The 17,576-nt window shown below is 32.9% G+C and overlaps 4 protein-coding genes across 4 annotated transcripts; 3 read left to right on the forward strand and 1 right to left on the reverse strand.

Annotated features, from left to right (window-relative positions):
- Positions 1 to 587: 587 nt before the first annotated feature.
- LOC17878563 (AT-hook motif nuclear-localized protein 23) lies at positions 588 to 1,837 on the forward strand. The gene has a single exon (XM_006285818.2). The coding sequence runs from the start codon at positions 664 to 666 to the stop codon at positions 1,552 to 1,554; it is 891 nt and encodes a 296-aa protein (XP_006285880.1). The 5' UTR covers positions 588 to 663; the 3' UTR covers positions 1,555 to 1,837.
- A 2,982-nt stretch (positions 1,838 to 4,819) lies between these two features.
- On the reverse strand, positions 4,820 to 6,493 carry LOC17879018 (uncharacterized membrane protein At4g09580). The gene is made up of 4 exons (XM_006284006.2): positions 6,099 to 6,493; positions 5,551 to 5,821; positions 5,282 to 5,452; positions 4,820 to 5,183 (listed from the first exon to the last, which is right to left on the reverse strand). Exons 1-4 carry the CDS (start codon positions 6,317 to 6,319, stop codon positions 5,058 to 5,060), a joined length of 789 nt encoding a protein of 262 aa, XP_006284068.2. The 5' UTR covers positions 6,320 to 6,493; the 3' UTR covers positions 4,820 to 5,057.
- Positions 6,494 to 14,537: 8,044 nt separating this feature from the next.
- LOC17879890 (transcription factor MYB39) lies at positions 14,538 to 15,906 on the forward strand. Its single transcript, XM_006285383.2, has 3 exons — positions 14,538 to 14,836; positions 14,961 to 15,695; positions 15,812 to 15,906. Exons 1-3 carry the CDS (start codon positions 14,571 to 14,573, stop codon positions 15,846 to 15,848), a joined length of 1,038 nt encoding a protein of 345 aa, XP_006285445.1. The 5' UTR covers positions 14,538 to 14,570; the 3' UTR covers positions 15,849 to 15,906.
- Positions 15,907 to 16,148: 242 nt separating this feature from the next.
- Positions 16,149 to 17,531, forward strand: LOC17878074 (putative F-box protein At4g17780). Its single transcript, XM_006285911.2, has one exon. The coding sequence runs from the start codon at positions 16,308 to 16,310 to the stop codon at positions 17,529 to 17,531; it is 1,224 nt and encodes a 407-aa protein (XP_006285973.1). The 5' UTR covers positions 16,149 to 16,307.
- Positions 17,532 to 17,576: the final 45 nt, after the last annotated feature.

Genomic DNA, 17,576 nt, shown 5'->3' on the forward strand with positions numbered 1-17,576 from the left:
AATTTTTTTAAAATACTAAACTATAGTAATAGTTCTATTTTCATATGATCGAGCAGTGAAACCTAATATATATTTTGGTTATGGTAGTCGCGTATATATCACGCCCTTTGCTGTTGGAGAAGAAGAAGAAGAGTGGAGTTTTATTATTGTAGTCGAGTCCAAAACAACACAAAACGACATAAAAAACTCAACGAGAACAAAAAATTTGAATTCAAGTCGCGATACCAAAAACGAAATATTTTATAAATATCTTGTTTATGTAAGAGTTTAGGTTAGACAAGTGACTGCATTTACATACATACAATATATATATATCATCTATATATACACAAACATTTATATCATTTCTTCTTCTTTAATGTTTATATTTTAGTCTCACCTTCTCCTTCTAACTTTTTATCATTTCCCTTTCTCTTCCCATTTTCTGTCTTCCATATTATAACTCTTCTTCTCCAATCCTCTCTCATATCTTTCTTTTTTTTTCCTTAGTTTAAAAGAATTTCAACAAAATAAAAAATTAAAAAACATATACAAAATCTACAGAGAAGAAGAGAAGCTTTATTTTAATCTTGTTTTGTGGATTTGTGTGTGTGTGTGTGTGTTGTTTTATATAATTTTTATTTTCTAAATTAAAATCTCTCTATCTTTGCTTTTGATGTGGGCATGGCTGGTCTTGATCTAGGCACAGCTTTTCGTTACGTTAACCACCAGCTCCATCGTCCTGATCTCCACCTTCACCACAATTCCTCCTCCGATGACGTCACTCCCGGAGCCGGACTCGGTCATTTCACCCTCGACGACGAAGACAACAACAACAACCATCAAGGTCTTGACTTAGCCTCTGGTGGAGGATCAGGAAGCTCTGGAGGAGGAGGAGGAGGTGGTCACGGCGGAGGAGGAGACGTCGTTGGTCGTCGTCCACGTGGCAGACCACCGGGGTCGAAGAACAAACCCAAACCTCCGGTGATAATCACGCGCGAGAGCGCAAACACTCTTAGAGCTCACATTCTTGAAGTAACAAACGGCTGCGACGTTTTCGACTGCGTTGCCAATTACGCTCGTCGGAGGCAGCGAGGGATCTGCGTTCTGAGCGGTAGCGGAACCGTGACGAACGTCAGCATACGTCAGCCATCCGCGGCTGGAGCGGTCGTGACGCTGCAAGGAACGTTCGAGATTCTTTCTCTCTCCGGATCGTTTCTTCCTCCTCCTGCTCCTCCCGGAGCTACGAGTTTGACAATATTCTTGGCCGGAGGGCAAGGTCAGGTGGTCGGAGGAAGCGTTGTGGGTGAGCTTACGGCTGCTGGACCGGTGATTGTAATCGCAGCTTCGTTTACTAATGTTGCTTATGAGAGACTTCCTTTAGAAGAAGATGAGCAGCAGCAACAACAGCTTGGAGGAGGATCTAACGGCGGAGGTAACTTGTTTCCTGAGGTTGCTGCCGGAGGAGGAGGAGGAGGGCTTCCGTTCTTTAATTTACCGATGAATATGCAACCGAATGTGCAACTTCCGGTGGAAGGTTGGCCGGGGAATTCAGGTGGAAGAGGTCCTTTCTGATGTGTATATATTGAATAACCATTATATATATACCGGCGGAGGAGCTTTTCCGGCGAAGAATTTGCGAGAGTGAAGAAAGGTTAGAAAGCTTTTAATGGACTAATGAATTTCAAATTATCATCGTGATTTCGGACATTGTCTTGTTCATCCTGTTAAGCTTAGGTTTTGTTTTTTTGTGTTTTGTAGAATTTTATGTTTTAATCCTTTTTATTTTCTGTGAAACTCTATTTGTGTTCGTTTGCGATGAAAAAAAAAAAAAAAGATCCTCAAATCTTTCTTCATATCTAGCCACTTCGTGTGTCATAAATTTCATTATATCGACCATGATAAGAGCTAGGCGATAATAATTTGATTAGAGATTATATCCCTCATGAATCAAAATTTCAATAATATTATTGTCCTACATATATAGGTGTGTTGATAACTTGATATGTATATACATTAAAATGGGTTTAATCCAGGTCTTTTGTGTTCTGGTGCAATGATTAAGTGCAAAACATATTTTTTTTGTGTGGATTTGGTGATAGAATTTATGACTTAAATATATATTTTCTATTTTTTTTTTATCACAATGCGATCCACTATTAGAACAAAAAAATATTGCTTAACTGATGTTCTTCTCTGACCAAAAATATTTTTGGATGTTCTTCTTATCTGCTGCTATATATGAATTATATATACAGAGACATAGATATACATGTATTGTATCTGCGTGCCATGCTATATATATGCATATTATGTGTGTCTATGGTTTGGTGTCAACTCAACATTGGTTTTCAATTTCTTGAAGCCCTAACTTATCTATATGACCAATTATGTTTTGGTTTGGTCTCGACGAATTAAACAGTGAAACCTAGTCATTTGTCATTGAATCTTTTGTCCTCGGATTTTATTTTTATCCATGCATGTTTTAGGTTTCATTATACTTATATCTGCTATGTGTCGTCTTTAATAAACTTGTTATCTCAATATGTCTTTGGGTATAGAGAAAAACACACTTTAAGGTAAATATTTGGATCCCTTAAGATGTGGATTTGTATATTCTAGTTCTTGGATGCAGTATGAAAAAGTTACTATTGTATGGTTTATATATTTTCATCTTTCTTCGTTTCTTTTTATATTATCATTAGTGTGTTTCCAACTAGTGTGGATGAAGTTAAGTAAGTTGATTTTGTACGGGTGATGATTGTGTTTTTTTTATTTTCTTCTAGTTAAGTTAAAATCTTCATATCAGATTGCAATGCTTATAATAGTTTAACTAAATTGTTAATGATTTTATGGGAATCTCGTATTGGAAGCAGACTTATTAAGTTATTAAACTGGTGTGGTGTGGTGCTTATCTGTAAGAGAATTTTCTTTTGATTAATCAATTGAGCTTTTTTATTTAGAAATTATATTCTCTGAAAAAAGTTCCTTAGTTATGCTATCTTCCTATTTTTATATTCCTGTTTTAAAATATTAATTTACAAGCATTAGCATAGTTTATCGAACATGTAATGCGTGAGAATATACTTGTTATATAAGTTTCAAACCCATTGTTGATCATATTATATTATAGAGACTAGATTTATATTCAACTGTTTTTTTTATAACACATTCAACTGTTTTTTTTAGTTAAACTTAATTGCCATAATGTTAATAGAAGGTTTTATATGTTTTGTATCTATATATGTTACACAAGTTACATCTATATTGGAAATTAATTGTATGAATATAAATAAATAAATATATTATTAATATTTGTATGTAAATAATAGAAATATAGAATATATTTATAAGTATAATTGTATAATATATATGTTTTTAACACATGTGTAGTAATAACTCTTTAAACGTGAATCACATTTATTTTTAAACATGAAAGTACTTGGACGCAACACATTTTCCTCTAAGCGATTGATTTAATTACTACATTTAATTTTGTTATATAGTTTGAACTGACTAAGAATAAAATGAATCTAAATTCTGGTTATAGATATATTTTACTGACTTATTAGTTTGAAACATTTGGCATATAAATGGGATTAGAGATTGAATACACCACAAACACAAAGGAAACATCTAAGAAAGTAGTAAATATAATAAAAAAAATTATAAGGTTTTGATATTGCTATTGATTTCTTTATTTAAAAAGTCATTTGACTCATAATTTGTTTGAAAACTTGAGGCCTAAAATACATTTATACTGGTCAAACCAAAAAAATTATTTGACTAATGATCTAATTTATCTTATTAGACATACAATAGTTATACATTTAATAAAATATATCGTTACAACTGAAAGAATGATGAGTTAATTTGATGATAATACTAATTGCTACTTTGAGAATATTAGCTTGAAGCTGTCATCGTCGAGTCTGAACTAGCAATGAATGTTGAACGGATACAAACATTATTATGTCTTCGTTAATTATTCTTTCAAATGCGTCTTCAGTTTCTGTCAAATGAATAAGTTTAGCTGGAAAGAGAATGAACTAGTTGTAAAACTTTGGAAACAAAGCTATTATATTATTAGATATGCATATGCTTAGCTTTTCATCGGTCACTAATTATAAACAACGAAGCAACGGAAGCATGAGATTGGCCAAAAATATTAAACATCAATAATTTACATTTTCACCTCACTCGAGAATAGTAGCCTTAGATGCTTCAATATAGTGATCTATCCATCTCAAATCAATATTGTGAAGTGTAATCCTTCACTATATTAATCGGGTGAGCAAAAGACAAGTCACAAGGCATAAACCGATATTGGGCCATCATCAAAAAAAAAATTCGAAAATCGATAAACTATATATACATGTGTTATATTTGGTTTATATATACACAAAGCCAACAATACATGTACATAAGTTAAAGTAACACATGCACAAATAATACATTGACTAATAATCCTTGAAATCTGTCAAAAACAGAGTCATATATAGTGATTATAATCTCAAAACTCTCGTCTTCTAAACACATTATTGATGCAAATTATACATATTTAATATTTTGAGGATAAAAATTATGACATCAATCTTTATGGTTCTGATTGGTTGTAACAGTATGGTTTGATATCTACCATTTTGAATAATACCATATCAGTTTTTTTTCTACTGATTCTTTTACCTTTTTTCTTTTACTGCTTTTAACTATTTTATTATTGGTTACCATTTCTTTCACCCGCTAAAAAAAATACATGTACCGCTAGATTGATTTGTTCGTTGAGTCATTCCATCATTACACTCGGTTCCAGACCTAAGCAAAAATAAAAAAATTCAGGTTCGGAAATCTATTACGGATCAATTTTGATATAACTAGGCCCATAAACTAATACCAAGGCCCATGAAACCCGTTTAAGATTTGAGTTAAAACATGAAGAGAACAGGTGGGTTTTGAAATTGATCCTAACAAAGTAACATATATACAGAGAGAGAGGCTTATGAATGCTCTCATTTTCATCATCATCGTAAGCATGAGAAAGTGAGAAGGCGTTGTCTTATGTCTCCAGTGATCTTCTTTTACGCTTTTTTCTTGCTAATTAAGGTAGGAGTCACAGAGAGTACACCGATGAGACACAGAGTCGCCATGGAGCTGAAGTCATAGAGATCTCCTAATGATTTTAGCTCTCCAAGAGCAAGCCCGGCCTGTGACATAAAATGAAACACATTATGATTGGAATAAGTCCATACTCACTGAAACTGTAAGATAAAACCCCAGGAAGATGCCTGAAAAATTCTCATACCCGGACAGTGACATATGCAGCAGGAATCAGACCGATGAATGTAGCAAGGAAGAAGATATGGTAAGGAACATCAACAATGGGAGAAGCAACATTAATGAAAGTGTTAGGCAATGTTGGTGTTAGTCTTAAGAACAACATGTAATTCAGCAACCGATCTTTTCTTCTCGCAACCTAAATAAACAAAACCAGGCAAGAACTCTTCAGCATTTCCTCGAAAACTTGAAAATCGAAACAAGGCAAAAAGATTGATATGGTATAGTTTTCCAAACCTGATCTTGGAAGAATACAAGCTTGTCAGGCCAAAGGGAGAAGAGTAAAGGTCTACCGATGAGCTTAGAGAGGAAATAGCAAGAGGAAGCACCAGCTGTTGCAGTAGAGACCACAAGAGCCATTCCTTTGGCAACTCCAAAGAGAGCACCAGCAAGCAAAGACATGAACACAGTTCCAGGAATCATGAACGTCTGCATAAAAACGTAGACCAGACAATATCCAACAAGAACTTGAACTGTGTAATCACTTGTGTAAATCTCCAAATTATCTCTGCAAATCGAAACAACACTAATTTTAGTAATTCATTCAATGCCAAAACTCAAAATGTAAAAAAAAAAAAAGATCAAATCTTTCCTTAATCAATCTAGACAAGTTTCTTCAGATTATTCAATAGACATTACCCAAAATTAGCAATCAAACCTTAAACAAGGATAGCTCAGCTTCAAAACATATAGATTCCAGAATCCTAAAAATTCAAATCTGAACAAAAGCTTGCATTTTTCTGAAAACCCAGAAATAATCAATTCTAAAAACAATAAAACTTCACCTAAGAATCTGAAGCTCTTCAAGATTACGAGGAAGCTTGAGGAAACTGTAATCAGATTGAGGCATTGTAAGATAAACACAAACAAGGCCCATCAGAAACCCTAAAACGACGCCGGAAGCTGCCGTGACCTCCCAAAAGCTCAGAAGATATGTCGGAGACGCTGATTTCGCCGCCGGAGCAACGCCGATGGTTGATGTTGTTTCTCCTTCTTCTCTCTCCATCTCTGCTCTATCCTGCACCGACCGAGAGAGAGAGAGCTGAGAGAGATAGAAGAAAGGAGGATATATAGAGAGAGAAGTTAACACGAATCCCTTTGTCTCCTCGAAATCTGAATGATGGAGAAAGATTGAATTGAAGAAGGGAGACGAAGACGAAGGAAGGAAAGTAAAAATATATAAAAGGAATATTCGAATTTTGATTTTGAAGGGATTTGTTATTTTGGATTTGTAAATATCTATCTTTTAAATTATTAATTAAGTAGATAACAAAACTAATTTGTAACCTTCAAAAACTATTTGTGGCCCTTAATTTTTTTCGTGGTTTATAATTTTAACCCCAATGATATTTAGACTTGCTTGTGTAGTTAATAATTAGGAGGTTTTATTTGATTATTTTCTAGCATTTAAATTTGATATAGATATAAATATATTTAACAACTAAATTATTTACCAAAAAAAAAACAAATAAATTTGATATATTTTGTTAAGTCTTACAATAATTTTTGGGAAATAAAAAGGAATCTGTTGCTTGGACTATGAAATAAGGATGGATCATATAGATAAACACAAATGCTTAGTTTAGATAACGTAGAGATTAGAGAATAGAAAATAATATTGGAATTGGAGATTGAGACGTCTCGTTAAGCAATGAAACTCTTCTTTTGTTCTTTTTTTCTTTGTTTTTTTTGTTCAAAGCAATAAAACTCTTTTTCTGTAATTGTTTTAGTATTTGACTTAAAAATCAATATATATGTTTCAAATATTTGCTATTCAAAACTAAAGGCGACATTTACAATATATATATATATAAATAATGTATCTAATGTTAGTCTCACTTTTTAACTATGATATTCATAATTGCATGTTACCCTCAAATAGCTTCATAGACGCATGATGAATGTAATTTTGTCCTTATTATTGGAATTTCTTTTAATGATTGATATGCACAAGTATTAAAATAAATAAAATATGATACTACAAGTTAATTATAACCAAAGTTACATGAATCGTGCAAGCTATGGATAAATTAAATATTACATTTGGTAGTATTACTTTATTTTTATTTTGGTAATTCATAAGTAGCTTTTTAAAGGATTATTAATTTATTGAGTTGAAAAGTATGGACAAAATATTCGTTTCTTATATTATGATTTATGAATTCTTTTACACATACAGTTTAATCAACATTGTATACTTAATAGTTAATACCAAACAGACAACATATAATTTCAAAAGTATACTTATGGTGTGTATTAACAATAAATCTACAATCAATTCTCGATTTGATAATTGATAATGTGGTGCTTCCCACCGAATATGGCAGATAACACGTTTAAACGATACGTTGACATGTGAGCTTATAATTGCCTCTGTTTCTTCACGACAAAAATTTACATAGATATATGAAAAGAATACTAGTATATATAGTAAGTATATACTTAACACTTAATAAACTGTGTAGAAGTAAAAGATTACAATAAATCTTGGGCTAAATGATATTTTTATTTCCTGCCAAAATATAACATTTAAAAGGACAAAAAAATGTCATTTTTTCTCTGAATAGGCAATTAAAAAAGTCAGTCAAGTTACCACTAATCTAAAATCATTGGTCCACTACCAATCTAAATTCGTTGTTACAATTATACTAATACGATTTCTATATATTCATTAGTATATATACTTACAAAACCTAGGCCTACCTCTGAGAATATCGTCTAACCAGTGTCGATGATTTTGGGGAAAGAAACATTATAAAAACAAAAAGAGTGTAGAAGTTTGGGAGGGGCAAGTGTATGAAAAGGCAAGACAAATGTGATGTGTTCTCTATTTCTTCTGTCACACAAGAAAAGACAACATACAACGCATCGCATGCAATGTCTTCTAAAAACCCGCTTGAAGAAAAAGAGGCTTTCACTTTGTCGAGAACCCCTAACTCACTCTAAAGCTTTGACCCTCTTGAGTCTTGAAATAACTTTGTAAACTGACATATATCGCTATCCTAATAAGTCTTGATGACTGATGAGTTGGCAAAGGTCCCGAAAGATGTATTGGATCCACCTCTTAAGGCTATTATTGCAAGATTTTAACAAAATGAATAGACATTTGAACCGTTAATGACACAACATAAATATGGTAATTTACAACTTTGACGAAAAATTAGTTCCGGATCGGAGTGATTAAACATATATGGTATTGATATAGAGCCAACCGACTATATTGTTGAGTAATAGATGCCACGATTGGAAGATCTGAAACGATTAAAATTGGTATAAAAGAAAAACAAAACTCATAGACACTTATATAAAATACCTTTTTAAGGAAAATGTACCCCTAAATGATGCCCTTAGTTATGCATACATGATTATGCAAAAACAAACAAAGAGGGGTGATGCTTAATTCTTACACGTACGTGCTCGAGATTATATTGCCGACAAACTCAACGATTGTTCAACGTACTTTTCACCGCCATAAGTTTTGAACAATATGAATACTATATCAAACCGTTAGCACATTTTTTTGGATTACCAACTCATTAACATGTAATAGTAGTTTATATAGTAATTGCTAATGAAGATATGAGTACCACAACACAATCCATGCATATATATAACAGAGAGCTTAAAGACAATAAGACATCATCCATGCATACGTAGCTATGTTATATATGGAGATAAAGTACTTATATATATATCAAGAAAAGCTTTGGTCATGCTTGACTACTCTGTACGCCACTAGTGATCGATTCTGTAACTAAAAATCGATGTTTTCTTGTGGCATACAGGGAGCCAGGCACGACTCTAAATCCTGATCTATATATAATATATGGATACAAAACCTTCAAATGTGAATGGTAATGAGCTTATATGTCGGTCTTGAATCAAATAAAAATGTGTATTAGTATTTGGGAGAAAGAATGAAACCAGAGAGAAAGTGGCGAATGTTTTTGGACAAGAATTTGTGTGGAGATATGTATAAGAGGAATGGTTCTACAAATATATAGAGGAGAAAAATACTAATAAACTTATATATTTGAGAAAAGTACTAATAAACTTACTTTGCTATTACTTAAAGAATTCAAAAGATGGAACTAAAGGTGGATTTTGAATGCAAATATATATAAATTAATAACTTTATCATAAAAGGCTTTTATAGTATTTGAATTGTACATGAAATCCTTGAAAGAAAAAAGTTTGCTTTCATTTTAGTGGGCTAAAATTATTTATCTACACCATTATTATATATAGAGGATAATGTAAGATGGAGATCAAATATGGATTCTCTTTTGTTAAAGGCAATAAAAAGACAGACACAGCGTGCAAACACTTCAGGGTTACTTTAAATTAGATTATTAGTTTTCAAGTTGGTTCTGATAATACTTTTTTCGTTTTCGATATCCCAAAGATCCATAATCTCTCTCCCATGAAGGTGATTTAAGATATTTCATATTATTATAGCTGAAGCGTTCATGGCCCATGAGTTAGTACATAACTATATTATTATAGTATACTACATAACGTTTGATGTTTTTTCCTTTGTCATCGTTTGATGTTTGTTTAGTCATAGAAAAGGTCTCAGTACTTATATACATGATTCACTATACATGAAGTTGGACGAAATTAGCAACATGAAATTGGTAACTGTTAAATATTATTATCATACAAAGGAAAAAAAGAGAGTTCATAGGCCATATAGTATCATCATCACCACATGTACCTACATTTTCACCTTAGTCGAGAATCTTGACTATAAATCAAGATGTCCTCTAAATATGGATCTTAAGTTCTGAACATCTCTTAAGTATCACGAATCAAAATTCCAACGTTTGATGTCAAATTTAGTTCCGGAACCGTTCTTGAAAGAAGAAGCCAAACAGATATATTCACGAACTACATAATTTGTTCGATATTTTTTGTTTGTTTGTTTGTCACCGTTTGATACTTTGATGTTTGGCTTAGTTCATAGAAAAGGTTTGCAATAGTGCGTATATGATAGATTCACAGTGGCACAGCTTTATCTTTTCCTTGGGTCGTGGGCTCTTTCGACTTTCCCTTTAGCTTTCTATAATTAAAGAGGCTTTTTTCTCTGACCAAAATAAGTTCTGGTTCAATTTTCGACAAAACCAGCATGGCTTTATTCTTCTTTCTTCCAACGAGATAACTGAACTGAACTGAATCACAAATGGAATATAGTGTTCTTACAACCAGTTCAGTTTCATTTATGTACAAACTGACTGAACCAAACTAGTTTTAGCCGAACCAAAACTTTTTTTGGTTGGAATTTGTTTTGTTTTTAGTTTTTGCCGAACCAAACAAAATAAAAGTACTACTGTATACACATCCGACCGTTTGGAAATGATACAACAATTGTTTTAGATACTGTAGCACTTTCTATCTTCAAACTATTTCATATACAGTATGTACGTATAGCACTAATCCATCCGATTCATATTTATAGTTTTAGTTATACAACTCCACAAAATCTTCCGAACTAATCGAAAGGCCTTAATTAACATATTTTGGTCTTGAACTCATTCCTTATACATAAATATGAAACCCTAAATTAACGATATCTGTTAAACGAAGCGTTGCATTGTGTTTTTGCGAGGAAAAAACAGATGAATAATAACAGTAGAGATTTTTTTTCGAAAACATTAAGGCCGCGGTTTACTTTGTTGAGATGATATAACTGATATAGAAAATGTAATCTTTGAAAGAATCTCAATTTTTTTCTAATCTTTTTCTACCCTAACTATTTTAAGTCTTTTTTGATGAGTCTACATTTTCTATTTCAAAATATTTTTTTATTACTACTGTACGTTTGTATGCAAAAACGCGCATTCACATTTCACATTTGGTAATCCTTTTAAGTTGTTTAACCTTTTCTATATTAAAAGGTGATTTAACAGTTTATTAGCTTAAAAATAACTTTATTGTTGTAGAATTAATATATGGATTCGTTATGTAACGACAACTTATAATGTGACAATTAATGCTTGTTTTGCTGGAAATAACCAAACATATACGTCCCCAAGAGACACGATCACGGATGTTTCGCCTTTATAAACTTTTTGCAAATGGATATTTTATGCACAATTTTTTTTTCTTTTTAACTCTTGATTGTATTCTATAGTTACGTATACACTAACCTTCGGTCGTTGATATAGTTTTACAAGTTACCTATTTTTTTTTCCAAGATTTTTCTCATCTACCAAATTATATACTTCCTCAACAAGAAACTGAGATATGAGCAGGAGAAAAAATATATAAACTCGTCCTACTTAACTTTTTGACCATATATAACATCATAATAATACTGTTATACGTTGTATTTTTTGCCCACTTAACTATGTTATTTGAGTATTTGACTTATACACAATTTGATTTATTTTGGTATTAAGTGAAAGGAATAGTCTTTTTCCCATACGGAGTTTCACACTTAGGTTTGAACTACGAAGGATAATTATATCAACCGATAAATAATATTACATATCGGTTTGTCAACCATTAATGATATGACATATGGATTTGGACCACGAAAATCTATCAAAGATCAGCATTCCAGGCCAAAATAGCGTAACTAGTAATCTAGTATCACCAAACGAGAGGAGAGTTCACGATTCTCGTCATTATCCACAAACACAATTAGGTCGTCATGGTGTCATGCATGGAACAAGTTATATAGTATTTCTAACACAGTGCGAAAGACAGTATTATACCATCTAACTCAACATGCATATGCGCTAATAACATATTTTAGAGAATTACATGCATCCAAGTCACGAGAATTAAATACATGCATCCACCATGAATGATAAGTTGATAACCCATATAAATTATAGAAATATATTTTAAATAAATATATTACTCTCAAACACCGTTTAAAAGTTCTCAATGTGTTTTTTTTCCACAACAAATCAATTAATTTATATCATCAAAATTTACATGATACACAAAACCACTCATACAACTATTGAAACAAATAAAAAAATTGAATACAATTTCTACAACGAAGTGATATTGACCCTGCTTTCTACACGAAAGCTTTACAGACAACATAATAATTATGTTAAGTCCCTTCTTCGTATACTTTTAAAAGGCTAACATCTTATAAATGAAACTCCTAAATGTTTTACACATAACTCTAATTATGTGTATTGAGAACTTTTCAAAAAGACAATTTTTATTAAAAAAATAAAAGGATATAAAACTGTTACGCCAATGAGTTTATAATAGAATATTTAGACTTTAAACAATATCTATGAGTTCTGATGCGATAAAAGGAACTCGACTTTTTTGGGTTAATGAAACATCGTGCAAATATAAAAAAGGGTTATATATATTTGAGTTGAAGAATAATTAAGTTTATGTGTTAATATGGGTTCAAAATTCTATTTTCAACACTGACCGAAGAAATGATGCCGTTAAATTATAAATTTACATTCAATGGCCATTGTAATGATACTTAAGTTATGTATTATATATGTGAAAAAAAAGTATTGTATATGTGGCGTAACAATAACATCGCATAGAATTTTAAGCCTTGTCTTATCCATACTCGTTGACAATGTCAAATTAATATAGCAATCGAATTTGCTTGCATGGAAACCTTAATCTATACGACTGTTCTTATAGTCAACGAGATAAATAGAGAGTTGGTAAGTGTTTGGTTTTAATTTGACAATGTGAAACAAAGCCGGCACACTGACCCTTAATCCACGACAGTAATTTAACGGTTAAAAGTAGTATAATTAAGTATACAATCAAGATATTCTGTGAGAGTGAAATATCATTATTAAAAATTATGGTAAACGTTTTCTCCAACGTTAGGAAACTTCGTTTCATGTTTTCTCTAATTTGTCGTGATCCTTCTCATAAACTTTGACGACAACAAAGATTCTATTATGTATGTGATTTTATTTTATTTTTCCAAAGATCCAATAGTATAATACAACGTAATATATAATACCAACTTTATGGTTACACCTTCTAAATATAATCCACTTTGTAGTTTATGTGTTCTTCACGCTATCGAGTAAATGTTTGGAACCCTCGAGAGAAGTTCTTTATTATAAATAAACTAATCAATGAAAATATACGCCATCTAATTAATGTAAATAACTTCGTAAATCTCGTAATAACCAGACAATCCAAATCTTTATGTCCAAAATATATATGTAACCTTACAATAAAGAGAGGTTTCATATACTTTTCACATGCATTTTCACGTAACAAAACTTATAAAAATTAAACAACTAAAGAATATCATAGGTATATATATATATTTTTTTTTTTGTGACTTAGAATTCATACGGTAGGCACAGGAGGGTTTGGTTACGAACATGAGAAGGAATAATAATAATCTTCGTTTGAATTCAAAGAGAGGAAGAAGAAGAGAAAGAGTAGGATTTGATCAACCATATACTGAGACATATTGAAGCAGGTAGAGATAATTCTTTGAATGCGGTGGAAGCAATCACTTAATGATAAATACAAGATTCCAATTTTGATGAACTTTGCAATGAGAACATAATTTCTGCTTTTCAATTTTAATATTACTTAGTTATATATACACCGTTGAAGAAACGTAGTTAATGAGTTTGATTTATCATCATGCATTTAAGCAAAAATTCTTATTTGCAGGGAAAATATTCAAAATTGTTACATTTTCAAATTTGAATTGTGGGGGTTTAAGTGTTTAATCTATACACAACAAGATTAGTTTGAGTTTCAGATTAACGAAATTGTACTATAGTGTGTGTATGTAATTTGTATCTACAAGTAACAGTCCGTAACAAATTCATCAAGAATTTTATTATAATATAGCTAGGGCATATATTTTATTCATCTAACACATATCACAATAACAACATCCATTAACAATTATTCATATTATTTTATATAAACATTTTCACATCACCCCCCACGAATTACTCTCTTTGAAGTTCGAACGCCATGACACATATCATATTATCGTTACCTAATCTTGATTTTGCTATAATTATTTTAGTTATTTAACTTATTCATTGAATGACTCATATTGTATACTTATGATACACTAAGAAAAAAAAAATATTTACATAATTTTCTGACGAATGCATACACAACTTTACTTTAGTTATGTCATGGCTTCTTTGCGCATATCTATATATACATACAACCTCAATCGTAGGAGCAAAGAAACAAAGAAAGATCACATCTTCAAACTAAGACCTTTGATATATAAGAAGTTAGGGTTCTTGAGAAAATAAACAAAAATGGGAAGATCACCGTGTTGCGACCAAGACAAAGGTGTGAAGAAAGGACCATGGATGCAAGAAGAAGATGATAAGCTTACTGCTTATATAAACGAGAACGGTTATGGGAATTGGCGGTCGCTTCCTAAGCTCGCTGGCCTTAACCGCTGCGGCAAGAGCTGTCGGCTCCGGTGGATGAATTATCTCCGGCCTGATATCCGGCGGGGCAAGTTCTCCGATGAAGAAGAGAGTACTATCATTAGACTCCATGCCCTTCTTGGCAACAAGTAAGACTTTTTATTTTCTATCAAAAATTTTATGCTACTGTTTAAGATTCTCGAACCAAACACAAACGTAAATTTTTGATTGGTTCATTTTATTAACGTTTTGAAACGAAACTTTCTTACACAGATGGTCTAAAATAGCGGGTCATCTACCAGGAAGAACCGACAATGAGATAAAGAACTATTGGAACACTCATATGAGGAAGAAGTTGTTGCAAATGGGGATTGATCCAATGACACACGAGCCAAGAACCAACGAGCTTAGCCCTATCCTCGATGTTTCTCAAATGCTCGTGGCAGCAATCAACAATGGCCAATTTGGTAACAATAACCTCTTCAACAATAGCACTACTGCTTTGGAGGATCTTCTCAAACTCCAGCTGATCCACAAAATGCTTCAAATCATATCCCCTAAAGCCGTACCAAACATCAATAGCTTCAACACGGCCACTTCAGTGAATCCTAAACCGGATACCACGGTTCCACACGTTTTCATAAACCAAAGTGGAATCACTCCTGAGGCGGCCACCTCTGATCTCATTTCATCTTATGATAATGTTTGGGATGGTATTGAAGATAACCAGCTTCCTGGTTTGGTTACGGTTTCTCAAGACGGTTTGAATGCATCAAAACCGGGTACCAGTACTACCACCGAGGGAAATGATCAAACCGGAGCCGGTTACTATCCTGATCAATTACATAAAATCCCATCTTCTGGTTTGGTATCGGTTTCTCCTGTAACATCAGGTTTGAACCATCCTGGTACAGCTCAACACTCATCGGCTGGTTCAGATGTCCTAGAGGACTGGGGGAAGTTCCTTGATGATGAAACAAGTGATTCTTGCTGGAAAAGTTTCTTAGAGTAAGTTTTTTTTTTCCACATTAATCTATATAATATGATATTTATATATGGTAATACATATATACTTTCTCAAATTAAAATGTTTACTAACAGAGTTTAACTATTAAATTCTGCAGCTTAACGTCACCCACATCGTCACCCCTCCCATGGTAAAAGCTGGATTTTGTGCGGGTCGTATTATATAAACTCCATAGTTTTAAGGTCAATGATATTCGATTAATATTATTAAATTTTTTGTTCTTAAATACTGAAAATTAAAGTTTGTTTTTTCCTTCTCTTATAAAGGAATGTTTGTATTTTTTTTATCAAAAAAAAAAAGTTTGTATTTTGTTCTTATTTGGTTTGGTTGTTGTGTAAAGAAACACATTGTAATCACCAAACTTCCTATATATGTACGTAGTATTCCCTAATAATAACAATAGTATATATTTTAGATGATACAGTATATACGAATAATACGATAAGTCTCATTATACAATCAAACAACTCTCTAGTTTAATTGAGGGAACATCGGCAGATACAAAAGCCTAACTTGATGCACAAGTTTAATGAAACCTAGACCTAATCTCTAAAAGAAGACTAACAAAGAAAAATAAGGCAGGAATCACAAAAATGGAGGAAGAAGAGAAAAACCCTAGTTCGATCTACATAATTTCCGACCTACTAGAAGAAATATTCCTTCGACTTCCCTTGCAATCGATTCTCATATCCAAAAGCGTGTCAAAACGATGGAGATCACTTCTTGAATCGAAGACGTTCGTGGAGAGACGAATGCGTCTTCAAAAGAACCGTAAACTCCTGGCTGCTTACAACTGCGACTGCGGCCGGGAGCCTAGGCTACTCCAGGGGACACGGTCCAAAGGTGGTGAAAAGATGGTATATCTGCATTGCAATACGGCAAGACCCTCGTTGACTTGCGACGGTTTGGTCTGTATCCTAGAACCACATTGGATTGACGTTTTGAACCCTTGGACGAGACAACTCAGGCGATACGCATTCGGATTTGGAACCATGATTGGAGTATGGACTGCTTTCTCTCCGATAAATTGGGCAATGGGATTTGGTAAGGACAAAGTTACGGGCAACTATAAAGTAGTGAAGATGTGTTTATTACCTTCCAGTGAAGTTAGGGTCCGTGATCCTGAGATGGAGTATAGTGTTCTTGATGTTGAAACTGGTGAATGGCGGATGTTGAGTCCACCTCCTTGTAAGGTCTCTGCGGTAAAAGGATCTGTGTGTGTGAATGGATTGATTTACTGGTTACACTACACTAATGAGAGGATTCACCAAGTACTAGCCTTGGATCTTCACAAAGAAGAGTTCCATAATGTCTCAGTTCCGGCTATGAGTGTCATGCAAGAAACCAATATAGTGAACCTTGATGGCCGTCTGGCCATAGCCAATACCTATACCACAGCTGAATGGAAACTAGAGATTATGAGCATGGATACAGAAGTAAAAAGATGGACCAAGACTTACTCCATACCTTTAGAGAACAGAGTTGTTTCCCAGGAAAGGCAGAACAGGTGGTTCACCCCGGTCTCAGTTTCTAAGCAAGGAAATCTTGTCTTCTATGATAATCATAGCAGACTTTTCAAATATTATCCAAGGAAAAATGCGATTATGTGTATCTCCTTAGCCACTTGTGTTATATCTCCTTTCTTTGAAAATCTGGCACCACTTCCTTTGACATCAATCCTTCCCTATCCTCATCTGCGCAGGAGATCGAGATGCCCCCTGTTTTCAAGATCGAATGCATTCAGGGTCCTAGATATTATCTTAACCACTCTAGTAACAGTAGTAGGTTTTCTTTGGTTGTCTCGCAAAGAGTCCTAATTATCTAGTGTCTAACTATAATCTTTTCTCTCTCAAATAAGATTT

The sequence above is a fragment of the Capsella rubella genome, unplaced genomic scaffold, assembly GCF_000375325.1.
Source record: "Capsella rubella cultivar Monte Gargano unplaced genomic scaffold, Caprub1_0 scaffold_7, whole genome shotgun sequence".
In the NCBI taxonomy this organism is placed as follows: domain Eukaryota; kingdom Viridiplantae; phylum Streptophyta; class Magnoliopsida; order Brassicales; family Brassicaceae; genus Capsella; species Capsella rubella.